Source organism: Aspergillus pseudonomiae (genome assembly GCF_009193645.1).
Source record: "Aspergillus pseudonomiae strain CBS 119388 unplaced genomic scaffold BDV37scaffold_86, whole genome shotgun sequence".
Taxonomy (NCBI): Eukaryota; Fungi; Ascomycota; class Eurotiomycetes; order Eurotiales; family Aspergillaceae; genus Aspergillus; species Aspergillus pseudonomiae.
Genome location: NW_022476078.1, coordinates 69,347 through 85,704, shown reverse-complemented (window position 1 = coordinate 85,704; position 16,358 = coordinate 69,347). Strand labels below are relative to the sequence as shown.

At 48.0% G+C, this 16,358-nt stretch overlaps 6 protein-coding genes and 1 non-coding gene across 7 annotated transcripts; 4 read left to right on the top strand and 3 right to left on the bottom strand.

Annotated features, from left to right (window-relative positions):
* Positions 1 to 2,709: 2,709 nt before the first annotated feature.
* BDV37DRAFT_274821 (hemolysin III family protein) lies at positions 2,710 to 3,806 on the bottom strand (the record flags this gene model as incomplete). The annotated part of the gene is made up of 3 exons (XM_032085305.1): positions 2,710 to 2,880; positions 2,947 to 3,177; positions 3,264 to 3,806. 3 exons carry the CDS (start codon positions 3,804 to 3,806, stop codon positions 2,710 to 2,712), a joined length of 945 nt encoding a protein of 314 aa, XP_031937306.1.
* A 2,711-nt stretch (positions 3,807 to 6,517) lies between these two features.
* On the top strand, positions 6,518 to 7,346 carry BDV37DRAFT_297256 (SDR family NAD(P)-dependent oxidoreductase; the record flags this gene model as incomplete). The annotated part of the gene is made up of 2 exons (XM_032090292.1): positions 6,518 to 6,610; positions 6,669 to 7,346. 2 exons carry the CDS (start codon positions 6,518 to 6,520, stop codon positions 7,344 to 7,346), a joined length of 771 nt encoding a protein of 256 aa, XP_031937305.1.
* BDV37DRAFT_297254 (uncharacterized protein) lies at positions 7,229 to 8,757 on the bottom strand (the record flags this gene model as incomplete). Its single annotated transcript, XM_032090291.1, has 2 exons — positions 7,229 to 8,603; positions 8,655 to 8,757. The coding sequence occupies 2 exons, from the start codon at positions 8,755 to 8,757 to the stop codon at positions 7,399 to 7,401; spliced, it is 1,308 nt and encodes a 435-aa protein (XP_031937304.1). The 3' UTR covers positions 7,229 to 7,398.
* Positions 8,758 to 9,493: 736 nt separating this feature from the next.
* On the top strand, positions 9,494 to 9,890 carry BDV37DRAFT_287066 (O-methyltransferase; the record flags this gene model as incomplete). The annotated part of the gene is made up of 2 exons (XM_032088046.1): positions 9,494 to 9,530; positions 9,592 to 9,890. 2 exons carry the CDS (start codon positions 9,494 to 9,496, stop codon positions 9,888 to 9,890), a joined length of 336 nt encoding a protein of 111 aa, XP_031937303.1.
* Positions 9,891 to 10,783: 893 nt separating this feature from the next.
* Positions 10,784 to 10,854, top strand: BDV37DRAFT_t193. The gene has a single exon. It is a non-coding gene; the product is annotated as a tRNA-Gly (tRNA).
* Positions 10,855 to 11,456: 602 nt separating this feature from the next.
* Positions 11,457 to 13,148, top strand: BDV37DRAFT_297253 (MFS transporter; the record flags this gene model as incomplete). Its single annotated transcript, XM_032090290.1, has 4 exons — positions 11,457 to 11,638; positions 11,702 to 12,074; positions 12,190 to 12,285; positions 12,348 to 13,148. 4 exons carry the CDS (start codon positions 11,457 to 11,459, stop codon positions 13,146 to 13,148), a joined length of 1,452 nt encoding a protein of 483 aa, XP_031937302.1.
* Positions 13,149 to 13,938: 790 nt separating this feature from the next.
* BDV37DRAFT_297252 (putative rhamnogalacturonase) lies at positions 13,939 to 15,753 on the bottom strand (the record flags this gene model as incomplete). The annotated part of the gene is made up of 6 exons (XM_032090289.1): positions 13,939 to 14,027; positions 14,125 to 14,644; positions 14,706 to 14,840; positions 14,901 to 15,108; positions 15,175 to 15,253; positions 15,321 to 15,753. The coding sequence occupies 6 exons, from the start codon at positions 15,751 to 15,753 to the stop codon at positions 13,939 to 13,941; spliced, it is 1,464 nt and encodes a 487-aa protein (XP_031937301.1).
* Positions 15,754 to 16,358: the final 605 nt, after the last annotated feature.

The window sequence follows — 16,358 nt, the reverse complement described above, 5'->3', positions numbered from 1 at the left end:
ATATTCGACGATTAGATAGATCGTAGCAGTAGCTATCTAGGCACAGTCAAACTTCTATTCTTATCCTGGAAGTTCATTCGCCTGGGATACTGAGCCTCAATCAGACAAAAGAACGTGGTAGTAGTAAAAGCTGGATGGCACCCTTTGTTTGGTGAGTTAGGGCTACGGCTTGCAGGGGCGACTGACTTTCTTTGATTAAAATCCCGAACATATCTCAAGTCCAGAGCCCAGACAACCCCAACAATCGAGCCCTATAGCCCAACTCCCAACAGTTCGACGGTACCGCCCTTTAACTGAAAGCTATGACTGCTGATCAGGGTAGCAAATGACACCTTTGTAACCGTAAGACCTAACTAATGCAGGTACAACACAGATGAAACACAACACATTCTCACTGTGCAAACCCGGCATGTCCAACCAACATTACACCATTCATACCCGATACGAAGGGTTGCATACGAGAGTTCCAAACAAGTCTAAGGCTGAGCCAGAGATCCCTACATTATCGCGAACCTGAAACAGCCTGGCATCCGAACACCAACAAGCAGGCACCAGCGAATAGAACGAGGCGCTGCAGTGGCAGTGCCCTTTTTTCGCACCGAATGGGCCAAACACGTTTCCCGGCCCGGACCAGTGTGATGTCATTGGCATGTCTTTGCGTCCAATTGCGTCGCCGGCCGTTTCTGGAATGTGTTGGAAGGAAATTAGCAGCGGCGGTGTCAGATGCGTTGGAATGTGGCGTGTGGGTATGCATGGGCTTTTTGTCCCGAGGAAAGGGCGAGGCTAGAATGTAGGAACGGGCACGGGCCAGTTAGGTGGAGTGAGATGAGGAATAAATAGATCTAGCGGTGCTTACCTGGCACGTTCTGATACGACCCGACCCCGTTCTTCAGTCGATATTCTTTAGAGCGCTTTGTGGTGACTGATTGTGTTGTGTTCCATACGATCCTGGGTTGACGTCCTTGTGGTGTATCAGTGTGAGGGAGTCGTCAGAGGATGGAATACTAGTTACTATGGACTTAAGTCTTGTCCTCTCGCTTTTTTCACGCTATCGTATCTTTCTCCCAGTGGGAGGGCATGGTAGATGTTTCTGTATAGCCCTCAGGTAGTGTTTGCACTGTCTTGTTCTTCTTCTCATAGAACAAGGAGACTGCCATTTGGCCTGCATGAATGGTGGTGTTGGTATCTTACGGTACAATGCCGAACTAACATGGGACTTAAGGTCGAGATAATAAATCTTCCGAATCATAATTCAGCATCTGGATATAAATTTGTCGACAAATAGTTGTCTTGACAAAAGATACCCTGTTTGGATCCACCGTAGACACCGCATTGTTAGCTAAGATAGTAGCCATAACAAACAGATTCTCATGAAGTTCCATAAAGTATCGTCCACGCAATCAGTTATAATCCTGCACCTGCCACCCATCAACGACAGCGCTTGAATTGCATGATCCGAGGTGGCTATTAGCTGGTTTGATAAGGAAACGCCGAGTTGGGATACAAAAGTGTACCATACTCGGTTCGAATATTCCTGGCTGGCTCTGTGGTCACAGTAAGCCTGCCTGCAGATCTAATAAAGGAAATATACATCGCCGATAGACTTGAGACTGCAGTACATCAGAAGGATGATCTCCAGTGGGAGACTCAGACCCAGACACTTTTAGAGCAATCGCCATACGCCGTCCTTAGGTGGATCTGAGGTGAGAGCTTAATCCATGGGATAAGCTGTCAAACTGTGCAATTGCGACAGTAACCTATTCTGTATGGCATAGGGCTGATAAGGCATCTACGTATTTGGCACCGTGAATGAGTGCCGCAGTTGAGATCGCATGGTTTTTTGTGAAGGGACGACCTCGTCGACAAATCCATAGTTATTGAAGTTAGGGCTATCGCTCCCTCTCTTCTTGTCCGAGGGCCCTAAACACCACCCCTCTGGTTTGCCCCTCTTAATACTTGGATTTTTTGCCAGATAGCATAGACCCGTAATCTATGCTTGATACAGATAGTTCATAGCTTGTAGAAAGGGTATGGATTCCCCAGCGAGGCTCCGCCTATAGTACATGTGCTGGCAATCGCGGAAACTTGCAATTCGGATAGAAATCCCCTGATAGCCAGCATAATGCTGGGGTTTCTACCAAGGTATGTAAATACATTGAAGCAGAAATGTATCCAAGGACTTTGAGAAAAACGTTCAAAAGAACATACAACAGCAGGGATTCAGAAAGGCTCGGATTCTGACAAAAAGATAGCAATGATGCGTGGCACTCCACCTTAACAAAATCTCTCTAAGTTTACTTCATCATGCCAGAAGGTTGCCTATCAAGACCATGTTCTGTAGGCTTCACAGTGACTACGACTAATGTCGCTCTATATTAGCGACGCATGTGTACTATGTGGAGATCGATTCACCACCGGCGCCTAGACTCCCACATTCTTTTTCAAGAATAACACATCATTGACTTAGCATTTCTGAAAGATGAAGTATTGGCCAATGTTGTTCAAGGGGAAACTAGTATTCTATAAAGACTCATATGACCGTATTGTGGGGATTCCTAGTCCAAACTCTTCTTGTTGTAAGCCGTCATACCACTTTAACAGCTATTCCTCACCCTATCTGCACTACAGATGATTCACAGCTATAAATTCTGTATAGAACGTACGTGTTGCATTTAGAGCAACCCAGCCTTTGGTACAGCTCCATTTTGCTCAATAGACACCCTGAAGCCGACACACATCCAGTGTATGAGAAGTTGTGAAACCTTGCAGCAGAGCAATAAAGTGTGTGTACATTGCGCATAAGATAGCGATATGAAAGAGCTGGTGCGAGCTTCCCCAGATATCAAACCTACCCGGTGCCAAACGCTCCGGAATTCGGAACTATCGATGTTCATCAGAATTCTTGTTTTTCGGGCAAATGGACACGCGGTGAGCGTGCAGACATACCGCGTATAAACCGACGCCAGTGCCATAGAAAGTAAGCTCGAGCAGATACCATTTCATTCCCGAGTATTGGAGCATGTATTCAAGCCCGTATCGTTGGACTCCATGCAGCAAGGGTATAAACGATGAAGCACCAAAAATAACGAAGGTACCCACCTTCACTTTCCGCCAGCGCGGCGTTTTGAGCAGGGAATTCGAGGTTAGAACACCGGTAGCAGTGCCCGTGGTCAAGACCTAGAAATTATGTTAGCGTATCATTGGATTTGACTCGGCTTCCTGGAGGATGGGGTCAATGGTGACGATCGCTCGGAGGGACTCACAATAGCCCAGTGGAATTTTTCCAAGCTCGCTTCACAGAAGAATGCATAGTAGATGCTGGAAGAGAATGTGCCCACTGTCACAATGATAATACCAAGCAGATCCATTCCATGCCAGAACTGTTCTACTTGATGCGAGTGGGGTTGCATCAGATGGTAAAGTGCGCTGAGGGCCAAACAGATCTCCGCACACCAGAAGTAGACTCTAAACATAGCGTGGTCCATGGACGAGACATTGAGAAACTGAGGCTCTCCCAGGTACCACAGGAAGGTAGTTGCAACGAGTGGTAGGAGCAGAGCCCCGATCAGATGAGTGTGCACATTGCAAGTCTCGTTGTGCAAAAAGGCCAGGCTGGTAAAGATCACCAGATAGTCTGCATTCGCTGGCCGATAGCCACTGAGGATATACTTGTTGTCGAACTGCCACTCGGAAACCTCGTGCCACGTTACGGTTCGCGCGTTAGCCTTTGGCTGGTTTGTGGGGTCATTCGTGGTACTCATATTGACTGTCGGCACTTGCCGTTTTTTGAGTTCTGCTCCTGACATGATTCCCGACATATCTCAGCTGCGCTTGACGATGAAGCACACCTAGGAGGGCACAGGAGGGGTAGACGACGTAGATGGGATGAAGGATAACAAAGGGCTGGATTGTTGAAAGAAGGGCAGAGGAACGGATGAGACTCTCAAGGAGAGTGCGATGTAATAGTAAGGGGTTCGGTAGACCTGTAACAAAGGGTTGCTGAGGAATATAAGCGTAGAGAAAGTGTGACTTGGATCATTTGAACCGATTACCTCTCACGAGCAGACACATGGTTCTATTGCCGCCTCAAATATGAAATGAAGGATCACTCCTTAGTTCTCCTTCCCATACAGTACCGCTGCACTACCTCGTCCTAGGAGTAGTAAACCTGACAGGCCCGCTCGGCCGCAAGGTTCGGATCTCCAAGGTTAGGGTGGTACATTGGTACTTATACCACTTGTCAGGGTCCGATTGCCAGAAGATGTGGGTTGTAAATACACGGCCAGTGTGATTGAGTTAATCTGGTTTTAGCTATGTATTGTAGTAGTGATAGGTTAGTATAGCCTCAAGGGCTGGTTTGAGGGGTTTAAATAATACAGAACACACCTTCACTGATGGACTAACGGTGCGACACCTATAATATGTCTTCCAGTCTCACATAATAGAGCCAATTTGAATCCCAGTGAACTCTTGAAATCCACCATTCTTGAATGTAATATCATGGATGTGGATCACGGAAAGTGGACATTATATCAATGTCATTCGGGATTTGGGATTCGTGAATATAGCGAGTGTATAAAAACAGCCATATCTAATGCACTACACAGTCAGACATTGCTGTTTGCTGCGGCATCGAATGATGGAGCAAATTTTGGCAGAGCTTTTCCAGCTAAATATCCCAGCGTCGTTTGTATACACTCGACCGATAGACATGGTAATCCCTCTACGTTCAACCCGACAGCAGACATCAACTTCAGTCTACCTAGGGAGCATGTCTGTTCTCACTGGCCAGCTGGCACGAATGGCCACAATCCACCTGTTCATGTTTTGTCAGGAATATCAGTCGCAACACCGATTGCCACTGGGTTAGCCGCATCGATCCTGTCTTTTGTCTGGTAGTAGGAATAATCTATCAATCTAGGAAGTGAGTTGCTTGGGCCGTGGCTGAAAGATATTCATTCAATGGATGCCGATTTAAAGAGTATGGTCAGACAGAGGAGGGGGGTAGGCTATGAATACATCACGCCACATCTACTCTTTGCTAGGAACTCGACAAGAGAGCATGTGTATGAAAGGATCAGGAATATCAGAAAACACATGTATGACTTGAAACCTATAAATAGTCCAGTCAGCTTCCAGCTGTACACAGTTCACTGGCGTCTCAGTTGTATTTGAAGATTTACTTAGCATAATTAAGCGGGGACGTAATAGACATTGCCGTTCTCGGCCACATCAGGAATGGCTTTAGTAGTCTTGATATCAGACCCATCCACGTCCTCAACCAAAAAAGATTCGTCGTTACCGTGTCAAATGTGAACACATTCTTCCCTCGGGGAAGGGAAGACGTCCAACAGGCTTAACGGCCCACATTTAAACTATCTCCTAGTATTTAAGAGAGCAGAGCCGACAGTAGTAGAGATAAGAATGTTTATATATACACAGAGAAAGAAGATATTTTGTAAAAATACGGACTCAGTCAACATATCTTGACTTTCAAAAAAAAAAAGTTTTTAAAAATTGAACATCTAGCATGTCCTGGTTTCGATCCAGGGACCTATTATTTGTTAGGATTCCGATGTCGATTGGCTGGAACAAGGCAATCTCACCTCCGGGTTATGAGCCCGGCTGTGTGAACGTTAGCTTCTGATCTAATTTAGAGATATCACGTGATTTTTCATACCGCTCTTCCCCTGAGCTAACATGCTGTATTTACATTAACCGATGCTAGGGTTATTTCAGTTGAGATGGTCTCCTAGAGAAAAGATGTCTTTAAAGGACATGGCTTCAAATGTTTGAGGTTCAGGTTAAGACTTTGGGCTTACTATATGGGGCATAATTTGTTTTTGGTCACTGCATCCACGACTACTCAGTGGATCCTTCGAGCAGACGCTAAAATCGGAGCTAGAGGCTAGGATTGATCAAAATTGAAGGGTAATTAATGTGTCCTGTGGACGCGTAAATGAGGATGGTTATGTAACGTGAAGGCTCAAGGGCTCATTTTCCAGTCGGCCGCGTTCAAGATGTGGCTTAAGTACGGCTGAGCGGACGGAAAGCCCTGTTCTCCACACCCTATGGTCGTATGTACCAGTTTTTTCTAATTACTAAACTATATAGTGCAAATCAGGGAGGTGAGATAGTGTCATGACGGGCTCAGATATAGCTAGCTTTATAAGGTGCGATCCAGACGATATCAGACCTAGGGTCCGAGTACCTAATTGTGACCTTTCGGCCTAGTTGAGAATGGACTGTTCTTACAAATCGATTGTATATGCTGTAAAGTTAGTTAAGCAAACTTTCTAAGAGTTGTTGCATGTTCTGTCTGAGAGACCGTGACGTGTGAGACAACGTTGAGCATAACGTTATGCTATTCTTGGCATAACGAGAGCCTTCAATATTCAGGAAACTATATATATGGTGGTAGTAATGTGGCCGAGTAAACAATCACACTTCAGACTTTTACATTGAAATAAATAGTTAGAGCTTCTATAATATTGCCCATACCACCTACTTTCCCGAAATGAGCCTGTCAGATAAGATAGCTATTGTGACCGGGGCCTCTCGCGGGATTGGCGCTGGAATTGCTTTGGAGCTTGCCAAACAGGGAGCGAAGGTATACATTTCCATAGGCACTAAATCCTTAGATCTGACTATTGATACAAATCTTGCAGGTCATGCTTACCTACGTGTCGGCCAGCAGTGAGGATGCCGTCGACGGAGTTATACATCGGATACGTGGTTTAAACAACGGCTCCGATGCTGCCAAAGTGCGAATCGACCTTCACCAGGTGGAAGCCCCTGAAACAATCCTCTCAGCTACCTTCCGCGCGTTCCCCTCAAGCGATGGCAAGGTGGATATTCTTGTCAATAACGCGGCACATTCGCACTGCAAGCTTCTTACAGACACCGAAATCGAGGATTACGCCTCTATGTTCGATGTGAACGTCCGCAGCACCATCTTCATGACCAAGGCTGTGTTGCCGTATCTCCGTGCCCCGGGGCGCATTATCAACATAACATCTATTGTAGCTCGCCGGGGATCAGTGGGGTTTTCCATCTACTCGGCTACGAAAGCAGCTGTGGAAGGGTTCACCAGAGCCCTGGCATGCGAACTGGGTCCCTATGGCCACACCGTCAATGCTGTGGCCCCTGGGCCCGTGGAGCCAGGCATGTTTCGGGGAACGGTGCCGGATGATTTGGTGAAGTATGTTCTGGACAGCACACCTCTGGGGAACCGGGTCGGGACACCGGAGGAGATTGCTGCCGTCGTGACTTTCTTGGCTGATCCAAAGGCGTGTTGGTTGACGGGTCAGACTATATGTCCAAGCGGCGGACTGAATATGGTCTGAATACATGTTTTTATATACAGCAGTGTTACTCTGCTTGAAGTGTTGTATTAGTTTAGGAAAGCTCAAGGCATTTCTCGCCTCTCTCTTTTCTTCCGCGGTTACTTCTCTCCACAGTGTCGGTCTCAAAGGCCCACCACCACCTTTCAAACATCAGCTGTCCTATTTCCCAACCCGCCACCTCAAATGGGTCGCTGCTGTGAACTCTGATTCCCTCTCCCCCGTCGTCTTCCATATCATACACCAACCGAACGAGCCCCATTGGATCCTGAGCCGACTTCGGACGTAAATTGACAGGGAGGTTAAACACCTGGATCAATTTATCCCGGGCAGTCGGCCAGGGAAGGAGATCTAGAATCGGGTGATGCGAGATAAGAACTTGGGTTCTAGTTGGCCGTAGATGGTCAGGTAACGTCTCCAGATCGATGGTAGTAGTATAATCTCCATCGCTGGTTTGGCTTGAGCCTGATGTCTGTGTAGTAGAAGAGGTCGATGAAGGGGGTAGCGAGGATGACAGCGAAGAAGTAGAAGATTGGGTGTATAGCCTTGGTCTGTAAAACGAACTAACCGCAGCAATATCCCAGAGGCAATCTCCGACGCCGAGCCTTTGAGCTACCCTAACTGCTGCACTCAGAAGGGTAAGGGAGGGAACCTGGAGCAAGTGATCATCGGGAAACGTGAAATTAGAGGACTGGTAGTCTTGTAGATCATCTGAGATATTGTCCGTGCTCTCTGGGTTACTGAGCAGACTATTAAACTGCACGTAATCGCCGTCGCTATGGCCCTGAGCTGACGTTTCTGGCTCTAGGAATAGTGGTAATGGAGAGGCCTCCAAAGGAGCGTCAGTTGTGGAGATAAGTGAACCTAGCGATGCTTGCCCCGAGGTTCTTGGAGAGAGAGCAGTGAGAAATGGCGAAGCAAGGATTGATAGTTCTGAGGGGAGTAGATGTGGTACGGCTGGTAAGAAAGACCCTGTGAAGGCCTCCGGCACTAGAGTCATATCATTGAATTCGGAAGCCGTACCAGCAGAAGAGGAGTCAGCGCCCGTTGAGGTTGTCATTTCCTGGCCTCCATAGCCTGAGTTTACAGTATTACTCTCACCCAAGGCAACTGGAGTTGAGAAGGGAGATGAAACATCTGTCGGGAGGCCGGGGCCACCTCTATCTTTCTCGGGTCCCAGAGCTGTTAATTCTTCATTGTGCGAACTCACGCTGTTTAGTTGCGCTTCCAGGGCTTCTATTCGACGTTTCTTTCTTTGTCCTGCCATAGTTCAGATTGAGATACCAATTCTCGTTGGGATATAGAACCTACGGTATCGTCTTTGGGCAAGTACATTCAGGACTCGTTTCCGTTCTGTCGCATCTTCCGTGATGTCCGGGGCAACCAGATCTCTTTCTTTGCGTTTTCCAGCCATTTCGACTCAGGAATATGCATAATTGTTTTGGTAGAGGTTCTGACAGGCCATGCGAGGTGGGTGACAACACGAGGATGACTCATCCAAGAAAGTTAACGTAACTAAGGGATGTTGCACTCGGCATCACTTCTTCAGCTTCAGCTTTATGATACAGAAAACACCCAGATGCTGGATACCAATATCCACACGACCATCTTAACTCATCTATTCGGTGTACCTATAAAACTGCTAGCCGTCTTAAATCACAGTAGTTCGAACAAAATCCTTCCATGCAGGCACACTTCCGTGGATCAAGGTCCTTCGTGCTGACTGGTTCCAGTACTGGAGAGTTCTAGACCTTTATCCCCTCAAACTAGTGAAGCCACTTGTAGACATCGGTGGTTAGCGGCGAGGCGTTCCGGCGTGCACTTATAAACCAATCGAAGGCAAGGACCTGTCACGATTTGTACAGTTCTGTCGGTGACCTATAAGAGCTCCAGCGTATTATTTCATGTCCACATACCACCAAGGCCGACCTAGCTATATAGAAGAGGGATTCTACCCAGTGCATGATAACCTAATCTAAGGGGCACGAGACGGCAAGAATGGTGTCTTTCTTGTTGATGTTGGTGGGAACCAAGGATATGATCTGGACGAGTTTCTATCCAAATGGCCCGGTGCCCCGGGCCGACTGGTCTTGCAGGATTTGTCAACGGTCCTGGATGATATTGTAACACTGGACCTATCAATTGAGCGGATGGCGCATAATTTCTTCGCGGAGCAGCCGATTGAAGGTTAGTGTCAACAGTATATCCAGTCATTGCTCCTACATCAACGTACGTTGATCAATCCCAGGTGCGCGAGCCTATTCTCTTCACAGTGTCCTACATAACTGGAACGATGAGGACTGCCAGACTATTCTCTCCAGACTTGTGGCTACTATGGCACCTGGATATAGCAAGATTCTGATCAATGAAATTGTTATCCCTAAGACCGGAGCGCATTGGGAGGCCACCGCTATGGACATCTTGATAACAGTACATCTTGCCGCAGGGGTGCGGACTGAACAGCAGTGGCACCAGCTTATCGAGTCAGTGGGGCTCAAAGTTGCCAAAAATTTGGCACAGGGTGGGCAGCGTTGCGAGCTTGATTGAGTGTGAGTTGGCGTGACAAAGAAGATTAGAGTGGTTGCGTAGGTAATGGGCTCAGGTATTTCTTCTTTTCCGTTATGTTTCCTTCTTGTTTCTATCTGCCCTTTCGGTATCACGCGCGGTTCCTTGGGTCTCTATCGGAGTTTCAATAGTGTGAGGAAGCTGGGAACTTCTGTCCGGTATCAGACCGTGAGCGTTGCATGTGAATATGACCACATCCAAGAGAAAAAGTCCTGTTTCTTCCAGAAATGACTCATTCAAAAAACAGCCATTTGATCACCGGAGGCCATTAAGCTTGTATTGGGTAATGGAGAACCCAGAGTAAATTCCCGCATCCAATAGTCCGCGTCAGTCGCCCACCCCTTTCTTCTCATGTATGAAGGGATGACCCAGCTGCCGGCATATTGAACTCACCTTAGCCGGGTATAACCGCCTGTCCAGTTAAACGTGTAGTAATAGAGGGTATCTTACTGTAATGGGAATCTGATATAACAAACCATTGGGATGTTTTGTCAGGGTGCATAGTACAGGGGGTAGTATTGCTCAGAAGCTTGCAAGAGAGGTCCGGTCGAAGTAATTGGGCAGATGACCTTCAGACGGGCCAAAGAAAAGGAATATAAGAGACTCAACCAAGATCAATCTGAATATGGGCATGCCTTATTAGGATACATATTGACACAGCAAAGTACGTACAACGGCTCTGCTAGCATGAATTTGTCTATGCTCAAAGATGTGGAGATGCATCTGTATTTTCGGAAGGAGCCTGCTAAGCTTGATAGAAACAGGTATAGCAGTTCATCCGATACAAGGATCAGCAGATGGCGATCAGCATGATCACATTCTTGTTTTAATTTGGTTCATAATTGCAAGAAGAACACTCTCCTTCAACAAGGACAGCATCATTGGTCTAGTGGTAGAATTCATCGTTGCCATCGATGAGGCCCGTGTTCGATTCACGGATGATGCACTTCTTTTTTCTCTTTTTTGACTACTGACAATCTAATCTCTATCCCTGATTCTTAAATGGTCATAGTTCTTTTCCCCCTTTTGTTTTAGCAACATTCTAAGCTAATCATTTGCTCGCCGCATCTATGATGCGAGGATCACGTTTATTAACCCTCCACCTGGAGCCCTGAACTGGTATGTACTGCTTCATACTCACCAGTATTATTCCAAGAGACTGGGACTAACTCCTGCCACTGTTCTATGCCGAGCGCGACGGCGAGAAGTGGCAATGAATTACTCTCTCCAGAGATCGTATCGCCAGGAGCGCATGACGATGGTAGTCGTAAGCCATTCAGGAACCCATGATGCCTTACTCATTCTCAAGCAGCTCGAGGCAAAGATCAACCTATACTCCGCAGAGCTGGGGCCCCTTGCTGTTCGAGGAATGTGTCTGTCATCATGAACTTACCAAGACATAGGCAAGAAGAGGTCACTCGGCTCCTTATGTCCCTCGCTCATGGCTCCCAAGGATGTTAAAAGGGTCTGGAATCAGGGCCAGACCGAAAGTTCTAGCTCCATCACCCACTGTTTAGCGTTTAGCTTGTCTCAATGAGCTGAGACACAATGTCATCACAATCATCTGATACTCTCGAGCTCAAAGAAGCCAATGCCAGTGTGTCCCAGATATCCGCTGAGGTTTCATGCAGCAATGGGGGCTGGGATGATGACCCTCAAAACCCCATGAACTGGTCGAACGCCTGGAAAAGGACAATCATTGCACTGGTTGCCTTCGCCACGTTCAACGAGTGAGTATAGCCATCGCATCAAGATCTGCCCTGCCCTATGGCTGACATCGGGACACTCCTCAGCGCCGCAGCTTCAAGCATTTTCACACCAGGGGTACCACTCGTTCTTGAGGAATTCCACACCACAAACCCCGCCATATCGCCATTCCTCATATCGATCCATGTCATTGGCTTCGCAACGGGACCGCTGCTTTTCTCCCCTCTCAGTGAGATCTACGGAAGATGTATTGTCATGCATATTTCAAACGTAACTTTCTTTTTTTCTTGCATTCTCTGCGCTCTCAGTGTCAACGTCCCTATGCTAGCTATAGCTCGCATCCTTCTGGGAGTGGCTGGTTCCATACCCAATGCACTGGCAGGAGGTTTTGTGGCGGACCTGATCCCTCTTGAAAGACGGGCGAGCTCGCTCGCCTTGTTGTCTGCCGGGACTCTATCAGTACGTAACCTTTGTCAAGCAATCAGTACATCTACTAATCAGTATCCCCTTCCAGGGCACGGTGGTCGGTAAGCTCACCCTGGAAAACCACATATACACACGTCCATAACCATAGGATGAACTTCTTACATTAAATCCAGGCCCGATTGCAGGCGGTTATATGGCACTAAACGTGGGCTGGAGATGGACATTCTGGCTCGAAGCCATCGTGGTACACACCCAAGCAAAACCCCATACACCAGCAGAACACCCCGACGCTGATACATAATACAGGTTGGCTGCAGCACGATAGCATCATCCCTACTCCTCCGAGAGACCTACGCTCCGGCGCTCCTCCGAAGGAAAGCCGCAAAACTAGGCACGCAAAAACCCCTCAAAGAAAGCGAAAGCCACTGGAAAGCCCTGCGGAGAGGCATCTCACGACCGATGAAGCTCTGCCTCTGCTCGCCCATCGTGATGATCATCTCGCTCTACAACTCCATCAGCTACACATACATGTACTACATCATCACCACCTTCCCCACGCTCTTCGGCGAAGAATACGGCTTCAACGCAGGCGAGGTCGGGCTCGCCTACATTGCCCAAGGGGTCGGCTGCCTAGTCGGCCAGCTCGTAGTCGGCCGCTTCGCAGACTGGTACATCCAGCGCCAACGAGCCCGATACGGCACCACGACGCCCGAAGACAGACTACCCCCCGCCATCGTAGGGTACGTCGTTCTCGCCATCGGCATGATGTGGTTCGGGTGGTCGGCGCAGGTCCATGCCCATTTCATGGTCCCCATTGTCGGCTCTGGGGTTGTGGGCTTGGGCATCGTGGCCGGGTTTCTCGTTGTTCAGTTCTATATTGTGGATGCTTTTGAGGTCTATGCTGCCAGTGCTTTGGCGGCCAATAACCTTATTCGGGCTATTATTGCGGCCCTCTTGCCCCTGTCTGGTCCGGCGATGTATGATCGCCTGGGGTATGGTTGGGGGAATACTATTCTCGGTCTCGTGGCGTTGGTTATTGCGCCGACTCCGTTGTTGCTGATGAAGTATGGACGAAAGATTCGGATGCGGTGGCTGCTAGAGCTGTAGATAGTTGGACTAATATTATTTTTTATGTTCGTTTCATACCTTGTTTTCTCTTTAGAAGAATCATGGTCGGTGTTGTGTGGGATAGTGAAGAATACTGATGTACATCTCATGAAAGAGGGAGTCGGTAATTAATTCACTTTACTTAAGACGATGGTCCTCTCTTCTCTGAAGAGGGAGAGGGGAGGAGGGGGGGTTTATACTCGGGAGCCCGGGAGCCTGGTTGCCTTGGGCATTTATATACCGTATGGGTGTTCGAGTTAGCACCCTATAACAAGTTGGTGAGTGTCTTTTGCTATCTCTCCGACAGACCAGAGTATGCGACTGTGTCGTTACTTCCTAACTGTGTGGTTATGGTACTAGATGCTAGATACAAAATAAGTATCATTTCTATGTCTCTCAGGATTCATAAGCAGAAGGTGTTTCGCCTACTATGTGCGCTTCCTCCGCCAACGTTCTTGAGGGTGTACTATTTACACTCCCAAAGAAACATGTTAAGGTACGGCGTCTGCTCGAACGTGAATGACATGTCTATAATCTCTATGTACTCGATGCTCTACAGTAAATATAACCAGAATAATCTCAAGATCACTGACCCTGTCCTCCTACGCCTGAGTAGCGTTTTTTGCGTCTTATTGGCTAGATTTTCTTATTGATAGGATGAAATTCACTCTTTCCTAGGTACACCCGCTTTTATCCTCTATGAGTCTACCATAGTATAACAATCTACAAGGTTCAACACACCACCACTCTACTCATTCCCCACTCTGGCATGGAAGCTCAATACTACCTCTCAAAAGCTCCCCCAATAATGCAAATCATAGTCCACCCCACCAGGCCTCCACAAAGGCGAAGGCGTATACACTGGGATGGGCGAAGCCGCTACACACAGTTAGCATTCCACACCAAGCCAAACCCCCAATAACAAGAAACAAGACCGTCGATATGAAAATGATCTAGAAAAGAAGAGAAAACTCACACCCAAACCCAGTACTCGGGGCCGCCCAAGCCGGCAACCCAGGCTTCACCCAGCCCGTGGGCGTCTCCGTCACCGTAACAGTCCTCGTATAAGCCGTGGGCACCTCATCCACCACCAACGGTTCAATTCCATCATTAACCCCATAAGTGCCATTACCGGTCCCAAAAACATTACTGATCTTGTTGACCACCGCATCCCCCGATTCAGTCCACACTGAAACATCCTCCACCGTCACATTCGTCGCAAAGGTCAGATCATTCGCAATCAGGTACAGCGGGGGCCGCTTCGCGCCGTCGGCGACAGAGCCGGTCACGTTCCGGAAGACGATATTGCTGAGCGTGACGGCGCCGGTGTCCGGGGTGAAGGTGTTCTGCCAGTATTGGTTGATGTTGAGGCCGTAGAGACTGGCCTTTGATCGGAAGTTTTCGAACGTGATGTTGGTCACGTAGCCTGAACCGCCGGGGTAGGTTTTGATGAAGGCTATGTTGTTGCCTTGCAGGATGCTTATGTTTCTGGCGACCTGTTTCGTGATTAGTATCGTTTATTGGGGAATGGGGGTTATAGGAATTTGGGGGGTGTACGATGTTGGAGATCTCGGCGGAGACGTTGAGACTGCCGATGGAGAGTCCGGAGCCTGCTTGGTTGCAGACTAGATTTTCGACCAGGGCGTGGTGAGAGGGGCTTTTGACGGAGACGCATTCGTCGCGGTTTGTTACCTTGAGTATTGCCTTAATGGACGGTTCTTAGATGGGGGGTGAGTGGGATGGGGTGTATACTTCGTTGTCATGGATGTAGTAGTTCGTCCCGATTGCGTCGATACCGTCGTAGCTGCCCAGGTTGGCTCCTCGGATCGTGAGATGGTACGCTTCGACGTTCACGGCGAAGTCCAAAATAATATGGAACTTGGGACTGTCGACCAGGATCAGGTCATGGACAGAGGCGTTTGTCGGAGAGATCAAGCGGACGAGACGGGGTCGATCTGTGCTATAGTCTCATTAGATCCATCGATCCAGGACCACCGGACATCTAGAAGTAGATGAATTCTCATACTTATTCAAATTCCGATACAAATACCCCTGTCCCTGAAATGCGCCCAATCCATTGGAAGAATAAAACTCGAAATCAACGGCTACACAACACCTATCAGCCTTTATCCACACGCATGTATACCACCGCAAGATGCAAAAGACACTCACCATTAACAATCACCAAAACATCTAACAAAAACTTATGGTCACCCTCTCCATTAATAGTCGCATTGAGCAAGTCAACACCAGCAGAGCCCTGGAGGATTAACGAACGCTCAATTTCCCAGTTCCCGCCGTACGCGGCCGTGATCAGTCCGTCCAGCTGGAAGGCCCAGTTTGTGGCATTGCTGAGCACCACGCCCCGGTTGAGCAGGTACTGGCCTTCTGGGACCACGAGTCGACTTCCTGGGTTGGGGCGGACGCAGTCGTTGAAGGTTGTTTCGAGAGCGGTGGAGATGTCTGTGCTGTTATCGGCGACTGCGCCGTAGGATAGAATGTTGCATTCGGTGGTCTTTTCGGAGAGAGGTGTGGTTGGGCCTACAGGGCCGATGAGTTGGCCTACGGTGAGGGTGGAATAGAGGAGTAGGAGGAATGGGCGCATTATTGGTGGTTTGGGTCTTGGTGCTGGGCCTCGTGCAATGGGAGATTGTTGTCGGCTCTGGGGGGCGAGTTTTATAGTTGTGGATTGTTTTTACATTATTAATTGATATTAAGATAGTTACTATATCTCAAAGTACTATACACGAATTGCGACATGGGACTGTGGTTTGAAGTATTCGGAGCATACTCTGATTCCGTGTTAGGGCTACACTTGCTATTTTGCTACAAGTCTATGCAGCAATACCCTCGGGGACGTATTTACCGAGAATCTAGAGAAAATAACCGATATCCGACCTAAGATCCTTCCAAATATGACATGAGGATATTATCCAACCTATTCAGGGCACCAGGACAGGTTGTCGTGATTTTAGAGTCGATCAAGCCATCACTTTAATATAAGTCTCATGCAGGAAGATAAGAGCACGTGGATTGCGACATGGATGACAATATGGTGCCAGTTAAGCTAAAGCTTGAATAATTAATCTAACAGATGCAGAAGCTTGTCCAATTTAACCGTTATCTCGCAGTGTCAATGGGATATTTGTTGCTTATGCTAAGCTATCTTGCCTGAGCTCATACGCGAGGAAATGAGATCATTTTCAGCAG